Source organism: Drosophila mauritiana, chromosome 3L (assembly GCF_004382145.1).
Source record: "Drosophila mauritiana strain mau12 chromosome 3L, ASM438214v1, whole genome shotgun sequence".
Taxonomy (NCBI): domain Eukaryota; kingdom Metazoa; phylum Arthropoda; class Insecta; order Diptera; family Drosophilidae; genus Drosophila; species Drosophila mauritiana.
In genome coordinates this window covers 2,918,607-2,934,897 of record NC_046669.1, presented here as the reverse complement: position 1 = coordinate 2,934,897, position 16,291 = coordinate 2,918,607, and the positions used below count along the sequence as shown (strand labels likewise).

Sequence of the window (16,291 nt, the reverse complement as noted above, 5' to 3'; positions counted from 1 at the left end):
TTTTACTCAACACACAGACTAGAGAAACACTGTATCCGATCGGGAAGCTATGTTCAAGCATACTTTCACAGATTTGACCAAGTTGCCGAAGCAACAGGTTCGCCAATGGCTATCCTCGTTCAAATCCGTGATCCTTGATGCTGATGGAGTACTTTGGCACTTCTCGAAGGCAATTGACGGAGCTGTGGATACATTCAATTACTTGAACACCACCGGCCGAAAGACTTTTATAATCTCTAACAATTCGGAGATTTCAAGGCAGGAGATGGCCGATAAGGCTCAAGGTTTTGGTATAGAGATCAAGGAAGATAATGTCCTGACTTCGTCCTTTTCGTGTGCCAATTTCCTGGCTGTCAAAAACTTTCAGAAGAAGGTTTTCGTCATGGGCGAGAAAGGAGTTCATTTTGAGCTGGAAAAATTGGGCATTTGCTCCCTGAAAATGTCCGAAAAGCTGGAGAAGCCCATGCACGAGTTCGTCACTGAGTTGGAACTGGATCCCGATGTGGGAGCAGTGATTGTGGGCCGGGATGAGGGCTTCAACATGGCTAAGCTGGTTCGAACCGGCAGCTATCTGCTGAATCCCGATGTCATTTTCCTCGGCACCTGTTTAGATGCCGCCTATCCCATCGGAAACAACCGGGTGATGGTGGGCGCCGGTGCCACCTTGGCTGCCATGAAAGCCTATACCGGAAGGTCGCCGCTGGTGCTGGGAAAACCCAATCCCTGGATGGCGTCTACACTCATGAAGTCCGGGGCCATAAAGCCGGAAACCACACTAATGGTGGGCGATACGTAAGTGGTTATAAAATATATTGTTTGTAATTCGTCATATCTTATTAAAAATATTCCCTCTTAGACTGCAGACGGATATGCACTTCTCTTCCAACTGTGGCTTCCAATCCCTGATGGTCGGCAGTGGTGTGAACACCCCGAAGGAAGTGCAGCAGATCATCGAGGAGGGTGACCCCAAGAAGAAGGTCCTGGTGCCGGATACCTACCTTCCCAGCCTGGGCCACATGCTGGAGTTCCTCTGCTAGACCGCATACAAATTGTAAATTATCATTGCCAACAAATTCTGCATAAAATCAATACCACAAAGGCCGCCTGACACGGCCTGTCTTCAATGTCACCCACAAATCTTTTTCCTTTTCCTCTCCTTTGCCGGGTATTTCGGTCCCTCGTCAAAAGTCGCACACTTGCAGTCCCAAAAGCAACAATACGAATGCTGAACTGAATATATCCACGGCGGGTTCGACACTTCATCGCCATCGCCATCGTCGTCGTCGTCGTCGTCGTGGTCGACAGATGCGGTCTGGGCTGCTGCTCCTCATCACTCGAAAAATCCACTTGTCAGTATCTGCACTGAAGTATATGGGAAAAGAGCGATTGCCTCACAAGTTTTATACATTAAAACAACTATTAAAAACGTCACCATTCAAATGATTTAAGCTTATTAAGCTATATGTATAATATAAAATAACAAAATATTTGAAATATCATTTGATTGATATTTTTTTCGAGTGCGTCTCCTTTAAGCTGGCAGTCGAAATGGCTGCCATGGACACGCCCCCTCTGGCGTGTTTAAAACGCTTTTCGTCGCCAGACATTTTCTGGAGCCACATATAAAATATATGGGCCACAAAACGTGTGGCATACTTAGCGGCGTCGCAAAGTGTGTTTTCACATCCTATTGTCCTTTTTTTCTTGGTCCTTTTGGCGGGGCAGCGATAGGTGTCAGTTCAGCATGTTTCCAAGTTATTGAATGTCACAATTTGTAAATATTGTCTATTTATATTCGCCTATTTGTGTGTTTTCAGCTGTTCTTTGTGAGTCAATGTGAAATAATGTGAAGCTCATGTCGAGTGGGCTTTGTATTTTCTATGGATTTTTTTTTAATATTACTATGCTGGCTTTCTTGGTACTTAAAGTTGAATCAGCTTTTTGTTTAGGTTTCAAACTATGTGTACTTATTGCGCTTATCAATACAATTGATTTGAACTTGTCATTGATGAATATGTATGATAATATGTATGTACATTAAAGTATATATTTGTCATATAAAGGAAGTAGTTCTTTCCTCTTGAAAAAATTAAACCTTCTACACGTTGCGTTCTTATTAAAGGGAGTAATTTATATTAGATTTTTTCTTGTCCTTGCTGCCATAGTCAATTCCAAATGTTGAGCCTTGTTTACAGAGAACTGTTTGTTTTCTACCTGTGACATCTGCCCATCCAATTGTCAACTATCCAATGAAGAAGTGGGACTGCGTTGCCCTGTAATTGAGGGCCGTTCAAAGCTAATTATGCGAGTGTTTCAGGAAATGGAGGCATACAGATGCACTGCCAAAAAACTGTCTTATTTATAAAATTTCAACGAAATTTACAAACATTTTAGAAGCTTAGTCTAGTGGTTTCCAATCCGTATTTAATGTAATTTAATTGTACGGAGCTAATTTACCTCCAAAGTTAAGTCCACAATAATTCAGAGTTTTTCCGCAGTATGTAGTGTGCGTGGGGTGGGGGAAAAAAGTTAGAAATGAAGCGAAATTTCCGTGGTCGGGTACACTTGGCACTAACGTTCAGATCCCGGGTGTGGATAGCTGTCAGGACGCCTCCGGCTCCCCACGTCATTGTCATTCCGGCGGATAAAGTGGGGCCTGGGGAATTTAGTTGTGTATTAGATGGCGAACAAGTGCCCCTTGTTACGCGGCATCACGATGCCCGATGTTTGGCATTGTTTGCCATTGTCTTCGACTTTCGTCCTGTCGTCCTTGCGCCAGGAGAGCAAGCAGTGCGAAGTTTGTGAACTTGGAATTCCGGCGAATCACCAACATTAATTAAAATTTTGACGCTGCACAGCTTCGATGTTTAGGACAAAAGACGGCTAATTAATTAGCAAACAGCGCGACAGGGTCAACACTTTGTCATCGATGCCTCGCGTCCAGCTGAGAAAAAGCCAGAAAACTGTTTGTCGTTTGTCAAAGACTCAATCCAAGGCCCATCGCCACTTGGAGCCCGAATAACGATAATCCCAGCAGCATCAAAAACGCATCAAACTGTTAGGGCGACACCAGCGACAAAGTCATCAGCAGAAATATTTACTCGGGGTCGCCGGGGCCATGGTGTTGACATTATCCGGAGCTGATTTATTATCGCCCAGCGTGGTGACACTTCACTGCTGGCAGAAACAATAGAGTTTTCCTCGGCGCCTTTGTTTTGACACCCACAAAAGGATCCGAATCGCTAAGCCCGAGGCATTAAAGTATTTCATGAGGTTTGCCAGATCCTGTGCAACTCATACCTCTAATTATGTGCTTACCTTTGGAGTTCTCACTGAGGTGGCAGATAAAAACGATTTGATATATTAACTAGTATGATTCAAACTTCCTGCTTCAGATACTCAGCGTTCTGTCAACTTTTCGAAAAAAGAGTACCTTGGATAGATAAAATCACAGTGCCTGACTGATATTACCAATTAAAGTTATTGGACGACTCAACTGGCAATTTTTCTCAATTAGTTGTTTCCGAAAGCAGAGCTTTACATATAATTTGGGTATATTAAAACCATATATTAGCAACAGAGAACGAATGTGTGTATGCCAGTCTCAGGAAACATGCAATAATCTCCACTTTAAATGGGTTGTGCATTTGTTGGCGCCCCTTGTTCCAATTATTTGCCGTTATCTCGGATCGGTTTATATCCCCATTATTAGGTTGGGGCTCACGTGCGGACCGTAATTCACCACGGCGGGTTGGCACCTGGGCAAGTCGACCTTGCTGACATGCCACCCACCTCCTCTGTGTGTGTGTGTTTGTATCTTATTGTTATGGTTATTATTATTTAAATTCCTTTGTGAGCCTGTCGAGCATTATTACCGGCTTCCCGACTGTCTTGACTAAAGTCGACATCCTGCCAACGTGCTTAGCATAAGATACGCAAATGCGCCAGGACCTTCACCTCCTCTGCCCTCCTCCTCCGCCGACCAATCGTTTCTAATCTCCCCGGGTTTAGATTTCCCGAGAACCGAGATTTTCCCATCGGCCTGACACTGCGCTGGCAATTATCCGACAGGACCCGGCCAAATTGAATTGCAAGTGGCCGTCTTAAGTGCTCGTTATCATTTTCCAAACTGCGTCTGGCTAGTAAACTTTGCCTATTATGGCGGCTGTGGTAATTGCGGTGCAAAATCTGAAAATCAATGCAAATCATGCCCACCGAATGGGCTAATATATTCGCACACTAAAAGCATTTCGGATTTCTCATCATCATTTATTTGCACAATCGTTGAATTTGTTTAAATTAGTTTCCATTACGTATTCGCTAAGACTTTACAATATTAAAGCTAATCTAGATCTAGTTGAATTAAGGTATATTTTTATTAGGAAAAGGGGAAACTAAATCATTGGTTTTCAGATAATTGGGTGTTGATTTTAACTGGGCAATATTTATAGAATTGATTAAAGTGTTGATGAATCGCTGCTGAATTAGAAGAATAAAGGAGAAGCTCTGCAATTTATTGTAATACATTATTATTGTTTTCTAAGTAATTACTCATCATCAAATTTCTCAAAACAATAACTTAGTATCCCCTTTCCTGGACTTCAATTGAAATCTTAATCTCTTTGGTTTTCGTTTATGCTTGGCATACTAGATCATAAGTATATACATAACTCTTAAAAGTATTTACACAGTGTATTGGGTATTATATATTTTATGGGACAAGGAGCAGTAAAAATAATTCGTTTGTGAACACCTGAAAATGTCTTTTTCCTTTGTTGTTTATTATTGTTGCATTTGCTGTTAAATTGAGCTACTTGAGTTTTTCGGGCGACTAAATAATGCTGGCAAACTTTTGAGCTGACTGAACTTTGAGCGGCATTTTAAAAACTTTCTGACAAGTTGACAGATTGCCCGGTCTTTGTATATTTGGACCCGAAGAACCCCAGTTTCCGGGAAAGTGTGAGGAAAATCGAAAAGTTCGGGAAACCCAAATCAGCCAAAGAAAAGGAAAATCATTCATCAAGTTCGGCCGAGAAATGCGTCGTAAAGGATATTTAATTAGAGGCAGCTAAAGTTTACGCTAATAAATAAAAGTTCGGACAAAGGCCAGTAGAAAGTGAAACGATATTGGGTTCGAGAGAGTTTCGATGACTAATTTAGTGCGAAATTGATACAAATTCAATTCATTGAACTGGTGAAATGATAAGAAAACGTTGGGAAAACAATATTAAAACTCTCAGTCTAAGAAACTATTTTCTTCAGCCTGGCCGCCACTGAAACTAACTTTCTTAAAATCTATATCAACGAGTTAAGTTCTGGAGGAGTAGTAGAGAAATTGGGGAAGGAAACATTTAACGCTTATCACAAGTAACGCAACGCTTGGAGCGCATAGTTTATGCCTTCTGTACAAACTATAGTAGTACTTAGTAGCTACACCTCCGGTCAAAATATTAGCATTCTCGGGCACTCATGCCAGCTTGAAAATGTTTATATTAAATTTAGAAAGCTACGTTCACCTTTAATAACAGAATAATTATTTACCCAAAATCGCATTCATCGTTTTTTTAGATTTGATTATTTAAAATTCGTGAAATTCACCAAATTATTTAAAGTAATTAATTTTTTTTATAATATATTATTAAGATTGGAAATCATATCTCCCTTAAAATCCCAATGTTACATTTGCCAAATTTAAAGAAATGCTACTACTATTTTGACCACAGCTGTTTGTTAAACCCTATTTCCGTGTCTATTCCTATTTACAAGTCTGGTACTCTAAGTCAACCTCTTCCCTATGAACCCTTCTAAGCGTTTTCACCCGGACACAATCTCAGAATCCGGAGGAGACGTGTCCCAGTTTTTTGCTGTCCGGCAGGGTCCAGTCGTAACCAATAGAAGTGTTGTTATTGGTTGTTGAATTGGTTGTGGATGCGGATCTCTGCATTTCGCGGGCGGGAAAGTAGACCACTGGACCAGGCGAGGGAGCTCGATTCCGCTTGATCTTGACCAGGCCGGGTGATCCAGAGACCTGGGTCAGTCGGACATTGTTGAGGGAATTATTGCCACCGCCACCACCGCATCCCCCACCGCCTGGTCCTCCGGTGGCCACCAAGTAGGTGGTGGTGGTGCTCCGCTGGGTGCCGTGCCTCGAGAAGCGGCCGGAGGACCGGTGGTTCAGAGTTCCATCGCCGTTGTTCGATATGGAGCTCTCGTAGTGGATAAGATCCGGTTGGTCACGACTCAGGCGGCGCTTGAAAAAAATGAGTAAAAAAATGCGCTTGAACTTTTCGCCGAAGATGATGTAGATGAGGAAGTTGACGCTGCTATTGATGGTGATCAGTAGATTGGAGATCTTCGTTATTTTATGATCGATGGTGCTGTAGAAGGCCTCGGATATATTGAGCACCAGCGGTAGAAAGTTGAGCATAAAGAACACTATCACCACGCACAGCAGCATTGTGGCCAATCCGATCTCCCTTTTCTCTGATCTCGATAGCCTTTGGCGCTCCCTATTAGCCCTCTTCACCTGCCTGTATATCAGGCAATTTAGTATGGCTAGGGTGAGAAAGGGTATGATATAGTTCACTATCAGGTAGCACCAGTGTATGTATATGTTGATGTAGGTCTCCGATCTCCTCAGTCTCGAAGGTCTCACGCAGTGAAGTATAACATCCTTGCCCGGTTCGGGATAGGTGACAGTAAGGACCTCCCAGAATCTGGGCATATTGTAGGCCAACGAGAAGCACACACAAACTATGAAGTATATCTTAGCTCTTCCGTAGGTGCAGAGTGCCCTCGCCTTCAGAGGATGGCAAACGGCAACATATCTCTCTAAGGTCACCGTAAATGTCATATATATACTAGCTGTCTGGGCTATCATGCCTATAGGGAATACCGCCGGCGATATAAACGGATATACGTAGTTGTAGTAGCCGAAGAAGTGACCCGTATACGGATATATGCTGGGTATTCCGAACAGCAGGATGGAGGTGATAATCAGCACCGTATCGCAGCGGGCCAAGCCGGTGAGCAAGTAGTTGATACTGGATCTCATCTGCGGCCGGGAGAGGATTATCATGGATATTATGTTGCCCAGGATGCCGAGGACCCCAACGATATTTATCAGTACTCCGCACACCCAGAACTCAATGCGATTGTTCTCCAGCAGTGGGTTGTACACATCCTCGCAGATTCGCGTCCAATTCGGATCGGGATCCAGGCCCAAGTCCTCGTAGTGGGGATATTGCAGATCAGTTTGCACCTCCGTGTGGTTGAGGACGATGTGCAGCGTGGGTTGACTATGGTTCTGCGGGAACAGATCGTAGCGAACCGTTGGGCCCTCGGTGGCCATCGCACTGGCCAGGAACTCATCGTCGCTGATGGGTCCTCCGTAATCGTAGTCCGTGGGCGGTGGTGGCATTACTCCCGGCGAGGGTAGCTCCAGGCGGAGCAGGAGCCGCGCAACCGCTGCACCACTCATGGCTCCCGGAGTCTACTGACCCACTTCCCCGATGCGTAAGCCTAACCCTACTCGAATCGTGGGCGTAGCATTTAGGCAGCCGACGGGTAACTTTCGCACGAACATCAATTCTGCGGCCACAGGTCGGATACTTATTGTTGCACGGTTCAGGGGTCACGAGCACCTGATGACGATGTCCTTTGTCCTGGCTTCCACCCGGCGCCGTCGACACTTTAAGCTGCAAAATAGGAAATGAAAAATGGAAGGTCATTTTAAACAAGGTTGCTAGCTAGCACTGAAATACAAATTTTTTAAGGAGGTCATTTATAAAGGGACTTTGGACTTTAATTAATGTGATTATAAATGTATATAATTTGTATCACTGAAGTTGCATCATCCAAGCTTATTTTTATGGATGAAATTATACTTTTAAAGTAACAAAATTATTATAATTTGCAGTAACTTTTGTTTCCAGTGTGCTTGAGAAAGGTAACTTAGGTTATATCGATTAACAACAAGAAGCTTCTCCCCTGCTCCACCCAACAAACTTATTTGCGTGGCTGTTGGTGGGGAACTAAGTAAGATATATGTATTCTTTCCGGAGACCTAAAACATTTTCTGTGCTCATTATAAATGCCTTTGGTGTCAATTGCTGGCCTCCTGCTCCTGTTGTTTAAAAGGAAGCCTAATTGATGCCTGCTTTCACAGGTAAATTTGTAACAATTAGTTCTATAATTAGAACAAGGTTATTACGTTTCAAAATGATTTGGCCATTTGTAGAGGTCTTGGCTTCGTCTAGAGTTTAATTTTCTTAAAATTAACTATTCCAAGATGCCGGAGGATGGGCGCGTTAAGATCTCCCCTAGGAATTTTCTATAACAATTTTCCAAAGGGGGATTCCAATAAGTGCGAGAGGAATGCGAACATTTAAAGGGAAATCCAAATACACAGAAACGTTGAATTCTATTTTAGATTTAGTTAAATAATATCAGCTCTTGGATACTGCAAAAACATATCTTTTTTAACGCATTCATATCACTTTTTGATCATATAAAAATTATCTGGCTATAAATATAATCATGTTGTTACTATCAGTTTGTCAGTTTTGATACCACATGCACTATGTTTAACAACACAGAACGTAATCTCTATTATTAGGGCTAACAAAAACTAGTAGCCCATTAGTCGGAATCATTTTCGTGTCCGGAAAAGGATGGCCCTAATTGCCATTGAAATTGGTTTTTGCTGCATAAAGCGTGTCGACTTCTATTGGCCGTTATCCTTTAATGAAGGTCCTATGTTTGTCACACTCTAATGATTTAATTCACTTTATTTGTTCTCGGCTCTTATCGAATTGTCTGGCAACAAGTGTGGCCACTAAATCATTTAAGGGTTTTTGCTCCGCACTAAATACGTCGTTGCCACGTGTAAATATCACGAATTCCCACACCGCCGCGCCCATTGAATGTCACAGTTTTGACACATCAATCAAGCTTAAGTGGCCAAAATCGAAATCGGAACTCGCCCACACGCACCCACAAACCATTTGGCCAACAAACAAAGGCACAGATACACCAAGAATTGGGCCAAAATGCGAGCAGAGACTGATAGCTCATCCAGTGGCCAAGCAAATCAGTCAAACAATACGCCCATATAATATTGTATCTTTAACAGGGTACTGACTAAAAAATTCAGTAGATCCTATTAAACAACATTGAAATATTCAGTTCATTAGAAAATATATTATTTTGAGTGTTCTTAACAAGATTGTTTTTTCGTTATGGGTCCAATGCAAATAGAACATAAATGTCAGAACGCTTCCATAAAAAACATTTGTTTAATGTGCTTTAATTATATTATAACTCTTTTCCCCCAGTAGCCATAAGCAGGACTTCTGTGCGACTTATTCCCTTTACTGCATAATGAAATCAATATGGATTCCCATGCCGAAAATAATTGTGAATCAATTCTGACGTCATTTACGGCCAGGTTAGTGAAACAAAGAGTACGGCAATTGCTGTTGCTGATTATATGATACATGTAATTGTGGCCCTGGGTGTTTTTGTGACGTTTGTGGTCGTGCTCAGTTAACCGCAGAGTGCAGAAAACCAGAATGAATGGGCTGGTGGTGGTGGTGGGTGTATAGAGGGCAAAGGGCGCACACGTTGCGTATGCGTGATATTTGGAGAATTTGCGTTTATCTCTGTGCAGCAGCAGCATTTTGATTAACTGAAGTGTCCGCTGCAGTTGTTTGCATGTTAAGTGGTCAGCGATTTGCGGTCATTGGAATGCAGGTGTCGTTGAGCACTGACCCATCCACGTCCATTGGGTTTCATTGTTTCGACCCTGGGCTCCTAATGCGATTATCTCAATTAGAGGCGAGAATTGAAGTGCTTTCGGGGAACTTTCGCCTCCGGCAGCAGCAGCAACTGTCCGGGCAATTATAAGGGCAATTATCTTTAATGCCTCTGACCCTTTTTGCCATTGCTGACGGCCTGCACGTGTTCTGCTTTAGTTACCCTGCCTCCGTGTGACTCACACATTTACTTTTTACGTCCCTGACATTGGTAAATCGCCCACACGACCAGTCCCGAAATGGCATTTTTTCCCAGTTTGGCCAAAAAAAATATTGTCGATCCTAGCCAGCAATTTTTCCTCACAGCTGGCTCACAGCAGTTTTGGTATTCGGAATGCCCAGCCACTTGCTTTTTGTCACGCGGAAAAAGGAAAACAGAGGCTTTTCAGTTTCACTGCCTTTTGCTCTTTGTTACTGTGGTAGGCGTTTTTTATCGGCTTTTGTTGTTTCACATGCTCGCCAGGAAAAACAAACAACATCAAAGAGCGTTTCGAGCAGGATGAGTACTCTCGAATGTCCTGTCCATATTTTTGGAATACCTTAATTAGGTAGAATATAATTTAAGATTGTATTTGTTTGTAAGATTGTAACTTAATTTGTACTATGTTGCAGTGCTTTTTATTTGGTGAGGATGTATTCCAGTAAAGCAGACATTTAATCTGCAACTAAATCGAAGCGAACATAAATTTCAATTCCAGTGACTAGAACAATCCGCAGTTTGGGCAAACCGCTTTTTACAGCTTTCTGAATGGCTGAAAGAACCATAAATACAGCTCGGATTACGCGGCTTAACCACTGAAAGCTGACTGAAATCTACATGCCAGCCATCCGAAAAAACTTTAAACCCTTGAGCTCCTGCAAAAAAAAAAAAAGAACTGAGGGCAGTTGTGTGAACTTTGACTGAGCCGCACGATTTTTCCAGTTAAGGTATAATCGGTTTTTCCAATTTTTCCATTTTTAGTTTCAAGTGCTGGCCATGCAACTCGTAATGCTAATTGCACTTTTAAGTGTCGAAGCAATTAAATCAAATGTGGATAATTGAGTTGGATTTTATTTACAGCCGTGTGTTTTATGGCCAAATCAATGCCAGGATAAATAGAACAGACACGTCGCATCCTTTCACTTTTCACGCTGAGTGACAAATAGTTTCAATTAATGTTTCATTCTGTGAGCGGCATTAAGCTTAATTATTCAAAAAGCAATTTGCATGTGGAATGCTTCTTCGCCAACAGTTTTCCTCTGTGTTTTCCCATTTCTCTAGTTTTCTTTTGTTTGATTTCCATGAGTGCAGTTGGCTTGGTGTGGAAAATCCATGTTTAGTTTGGGCGCCAGATTGTCTGGATTGTGTCATTTCCATTTGGCTGGGATTTTTGTGTTGTGAGCATGTGCTCAGCAGATTTGTATTTCCCATTTAAGTGGGTTGATTGAAACGAATGTTAACATGATATTGATGGCTTAACAGGTGGTAACTATTAATTAAGGGCGTAACGAATTGCAGGCATAAATACCTTGGCTATGCAATTAATTAGGCAAATTGGATCGAAGCAAATTGTAAACATTTGTTAATTTGGCTGATTTGATGCTTAATTTAATATGAATGTATAGGCATACAATACATTACTGCTTAAAAGAATAATAATAAATAATATACCAAGGTCCTTTATAATTTTTATTAAATCCAGAAACACGTGGATAGCAATAGAAATGTTAAAGATACAAGATTTATTTGTTCAACGAACACTAACCATTCTAACAATAAAACAAAAAATTAGAGAGAAAAACACACGAAGAACCCCTATAAATCGACACCATACTTCTTGCCATATTTCATTCGACGGCTGGTATTTTTTCCGAATTTATTTAATTAAGCAGCTTAAGTATATTAACTTATGGTTGCCTTCCACTTTTCCATTGTGATTCCGTGTGCCAGCGGAATTCGTTATACTTATAGACATACAGCATTGGATTTAGTGTTTTCTGAACGCAAAACTTATAGAACCGCGAACCGCTTAGCCGCATGTTGAGCATATAAAGTCAAATAAAAAATAAAACATATAAAAGTCAAAGAATCTGGTTGGCGGCATGAAATGAAAACACAAAATTATAATTATTATATTTCGCAGCAAGAGAGAGAAAAGCGAGCTCTTTGCGATTTATTTTTAGTTGACAGTTTCAAGGCTTTTGCTCTCGACAATCTGGCAGACGGAACCAAAGGAAAGCGCTAAGAAATACAAAAATGCGACTTTTCTCAAAACCAGGGATGCCGTGAATGTCCAGCCTGGTTTTGTTTGGTTCACCCCGCTGTCACTTGCATATTTCTGTTGCAATTTCGGTTTTAATGAGCATCCTGCCGAGCTCTTGGCTATTCCGAAAGGCATTCAGCCAGCTCTACTAATTGCCGGAATTCGCACAATTTGATTGCTCAATGGCCAGGTGCCGAATGCTCTCCATGGAACAACTGATTTATGCACCAACGCCTTCTTCTTCGTTACTCTTCACCACAAGAAATAATGCAATTTTCACGTTTCATTAACAGAAATATATCTGTGGAAAACATTCATAGGAAAATGCATAGTTTTTTGATAAAACATCGATGTCAAAAAACTTTGAAAATATTTAAATAAACTATGGAATAGGATAGGCAACTGCTATGTGAATATCTTTCCGTGTAATCTACAATTTTTCTCCTTAATAGCTGACGCCGTTGTTTTCCTGAATGGCTGCGTTTAAGGTAAATAATCGCTGCATTGTTGCCTGCAGAGTACCACGCGGCGTATACTTAATCATTGCGACACTAAGTAGCAGCGAGGGGGGAAAGGGCTCAAGATCTATTTGCCTACAGCATTTAACCCAAGGCCAACGAAATCCAGTGCGGCTGCTATTTGTTTTCCCTCCAAGTCAGAGTTATTCCACCTTCCTACTTGATTTTACTTTCCAGCTGGCGTGGAAACAAATTTGCAACATTTAGCTAATAAATATGCAATGTGTGGGCAAAGAAAGTGCATGTGAATAAATTTGAATGGCGGCACCTGTACAAATATATATAAGGCTAACAAAAAGATGCATGCAAATTTACTTTACGAGCATCCTGCATTTATTTAAGACCAAGAAATTCTGGAGAAACTTTATTAGTACTTCTCACTGTAATCTTTCCATCATCACTTATTAGGTTTCTGCTTTTAATTAAAATTTAAATCTTGAGAACTTAGTGCCCTGCATACCTGCCCAACAGTTTATGCAAACAAAGTTTGGCAACAAAACAGCTAGACAAAATGGTAATAAAGTAGTTTAATAAGGCAATTAAAGCCCAAGGCAGCTATATTAAATCGACGGCTGGTTCAAAAGTTATTCAGTTTTATGCATGTTGTCTATCTTTTGAAGAAAACAAAAACAAATGTGTATTCTCCAAACAATAAGGCCTCGTTAGGAATTGCTTTCCGAGGCAATAACTCGACAAAAATGAAGTAATATTAAAATTCTTCTTGAATTGTTAAAATAAATGTAGTTTCACAGAGTCAGCTTGTTTGTTAGAGTTCTTTTCTTTATTTCCACTTAAATTAAATCGTATTTCCAGCCAAGTAAAATCGATTTAGTGCTGTGCATAAGATGTGTAACGCACTTGTTCTGCATTGTTGCAAAATTATATAGAATTCGATGAGTGGCTGTGTAATATTTTGTATACAATAAAGAACTCTTTTCAAGATGTTTTCTTTAGAATTCGTGTGTGATAATAAAACCGAGAAACTGAAGAAGCCACTTTCAATGAAACTTTCTGGGATATTGAGTATGTTGGAGCGATTGCATCTCACGGATGACTCGTCGCCCGGTGGAGGAGAGTCCTTCTCCATTATTTTCGCCAGACAATAAAAATGCCTTTATGGAATATTTTCACTTGACAAGCCACATGGGAGGTTCCCAGCGCAATAAATTAATCTTTTTAATATTCAACATGCTGTGGCTTATCGACATGGAAATCATGAGGATTTTCCACACCCAAGGATGCTAATAAAAAAGCCACTTGACATTTTGCTTTCTTAAGGAAAACGCATGTTTTATGACACACGTTTGCCGTTTTGTTTTTGTTTCCTTTGGCTGTTTTCTTAATGGGCTTATTAAGACTTATTTGCTTACCTTGGGAATTTAATTTACAACACGAGTGTGTGTGCAAGATATTCGCATATTCCCATTTGCATATCTTGGCGGCGAGAATGTCAACAATCAATGCCAAGGGACGGTCGGAGCGATGGGGTTAATCAAATTGGAATGGAATGATCTGCGATTCGATTTTTTTTTTTTGGTATTTTGGGCTGAGAGTTCTTGGCTTTCTATGCGCTTTTCTCGGCGAAGATAATTTAGTAATTTGTTTTCACGTTCCGCCTCCGAAAAGAAATTTCTTCGGGGAGCTTTTTATCGATGCTGCTCACTCACACACACGCCAGAATATATTAAATATATTTATTTATAAATTAATGAGCTGCTGGCAGCCGATTTCACTTGATTATATACTTCGGAAGACATTATTAAAACACTTTCTCCGTTTGATTTTGAATAAACAAAACTTGGTTTTTATTTATTTGCTGAATATCAGTGCACTCTCACTCTCGTTTCAGGCACTCGCTCTCCCGTGCGTATGAGTGATATTTTTAAAATATCTCGAAATTCGTTTTCCGAACGCTTTTCCTGGCGCGAACGCGATGAATGCTGACTGCCAACTGTGCCGCCGAATTTTCCGCTTAAGTTTTCCGGCTTGCCGCCTGGCAACAATGTTGCATGTTGCCGGCTAGTCGATATGTTGCTACTGGGCATGCGCCGCGGAAATGTTGCTGCTTTCCGGGCATTTTCATTCATAACGAAAACTGGCGCAGTCATTACTGCGAGTTGCATGTTGCTGCAACACCGCCATGACCACTGCACCCAGTGAAAGTGTCCGCCTGTCTATTTATAAGGCAGCCAAATGTCGTAAGGCGAACAATCAAGTTTTATACCCTCTATAATGACCACAACGACCCAGTTTGTGTTTGTGGAATTGAGGAACGCCGAGACGCCCGTATATACACTACCCATGCCCACCGGAAATGCAGCACTAAACTCGAATGGATGGGGGTAAGTAAAATTTACTCGCTGCGTGGGTGGAAATCGCTCGAGGAAATTAATTTAATGTTTATTGTTTGGGCAGCCGACGAGCAGAGCGCAGCATTGTTTTCAGCGGAAGTGGGCGAAGGATAAGCCAAGTGGTTTTCGAAAGCGCCATCTCCAAATACCAATGTGGTGGGCAAAGTTTTTCCTGCCAGCGGTCGCAAGCCATTAAAGCATTCTAGTGGGATATTTTCCACTTTAATCGAAATATAATAACAATTAAACTTTTTATTGTGGAAAGACATGTCATTTATTAAGTACACTAGTAGGTAATAGATATATTAGTTTAAATCGCACTTATCTAGCTTGTTTTATGTATACTTTTTCAATACACTCTTCGTATTTTACGATTCAATTTCTTTTCCAGTACCTAATTTATTTCGTTGTGTACTCGCGACTATGTGCCCTTTAAAGACCTATTGAACTATACCATTTTCTTCGATGACATTTTGAACTTTGCCTTGAATGATGGACAACATCTGCTGTCACAAATGCGTTTATCAGACTTGGCAATAAATAATCATACGACACTCAATGTGTTTATTTTCTAAGGTTTCAGTCAAAGTCTACGCACTTCGGAATCGCACTAAATTAAATTCCAGCTATTCTTTTGAATATTTGCTATACAATAATTCATTGGCTTCCGAGGAAGCCCTCAAACTTGATCCGTTGGTGGCATGTGCCAGGGTTTAGGGGCATCTTCGCCGGCTGAAAAGCCTGGGAAAAAGGCGGCGAAACTTGCAAAGCTCAGTTCAGAGACAACGCGGCGGATTACGGCTCGCTGATTTATTTTCCCTTTGGGTTTTTCTTCACTTTCCCTGCCCGCACCTGTCAGTACGTAGGCTTTTTTCCGGCCCGACAGTCGAAATATATTTTTAATATTTTCATTTCCCAATAAGCCGGCTTCCTCGCTGCCTGACAGATGATGTTTCCTTCCTTTCCGTCCCCGAAGACAACATTTTCAAAGGGAAGGTGGCGCTCTAGTGGGTGGCCATGCCAATCATGACGCGCATGACGCGCCAAAGAGTTTTCATTTATTTGGCTCGCATTTGACACTTTAACCGCCCGGCGATATAAAAGTTTTCTAATGGAACTGCCGCTGACCAGCGGAACGTAACCTTTTGGGGCTCTTTTAGATTAATCACACCGACATTTCCACTCGGCTTAACCTTCATGACCCAAACCACTGCGGTCTCACTTGATTCGCACAATTACACAACAAATCCCACCACCAAAGGACCGAGTATATATATCCAGAGCAAAAATTGTAAAAAAATTGGAATTGTAAAAATTGACCAGAGCTCAATATAAGTCTGTTCAAAAGGTTCAAACTTTTCTTT

The 16,291-nt window shown here is 41.3% G+C and overlaps 2 protein-coding genes across 2 annotated transcripts; one reads left to right on the top strand and one right to left on the bottom strand.

The window, feature by feature from the left end:
* Positions 1-49: 49 nt before the first annotated feature.
* On the top strand, positions 50-1,126 carry LOC117140492 (pyridoxal phosphate phosphatase). The gene is made up of 2 exons (XM_033303454.1): positions 50-792; positions 857-1,126. Exons 1-2 carry the CDS (start codon positions 50-52, stop codon positions 1,035-1,037), a joined length of 924 nt encoding a protein of 307 aa, XP_033159345.1. The 3' UTR covers positions 1,038-1,126.
* Positions 1,127-4,262: 3,136 nt separating this feature from the next.
* LOC117141392 (FMRFamide receptor) lies at positions 4,263-14,514 on the bottom strand. The gene is made up of 2 exons (XM_033304806.1): positions 13,947-14,514; positions 4,263-7,697 (listed from the first exon to the last, which is right to left on the bottom strand). The coding sequence occupies exon 2, from the start codon at positions 7,478-7,480 to the stop codon at positions 5,831-5,833; it is 1,650 nt and encodes a 549-aa protein (XP_033160697.1). The 5' UTR covers positions 7,481-7,697; positions 13,947-14,514; the 3' UTR covers positions 4,263-5,830.
* Between the last annotated feature and the right edge of the window lie 1,777 nt (positions 14,515-16,291).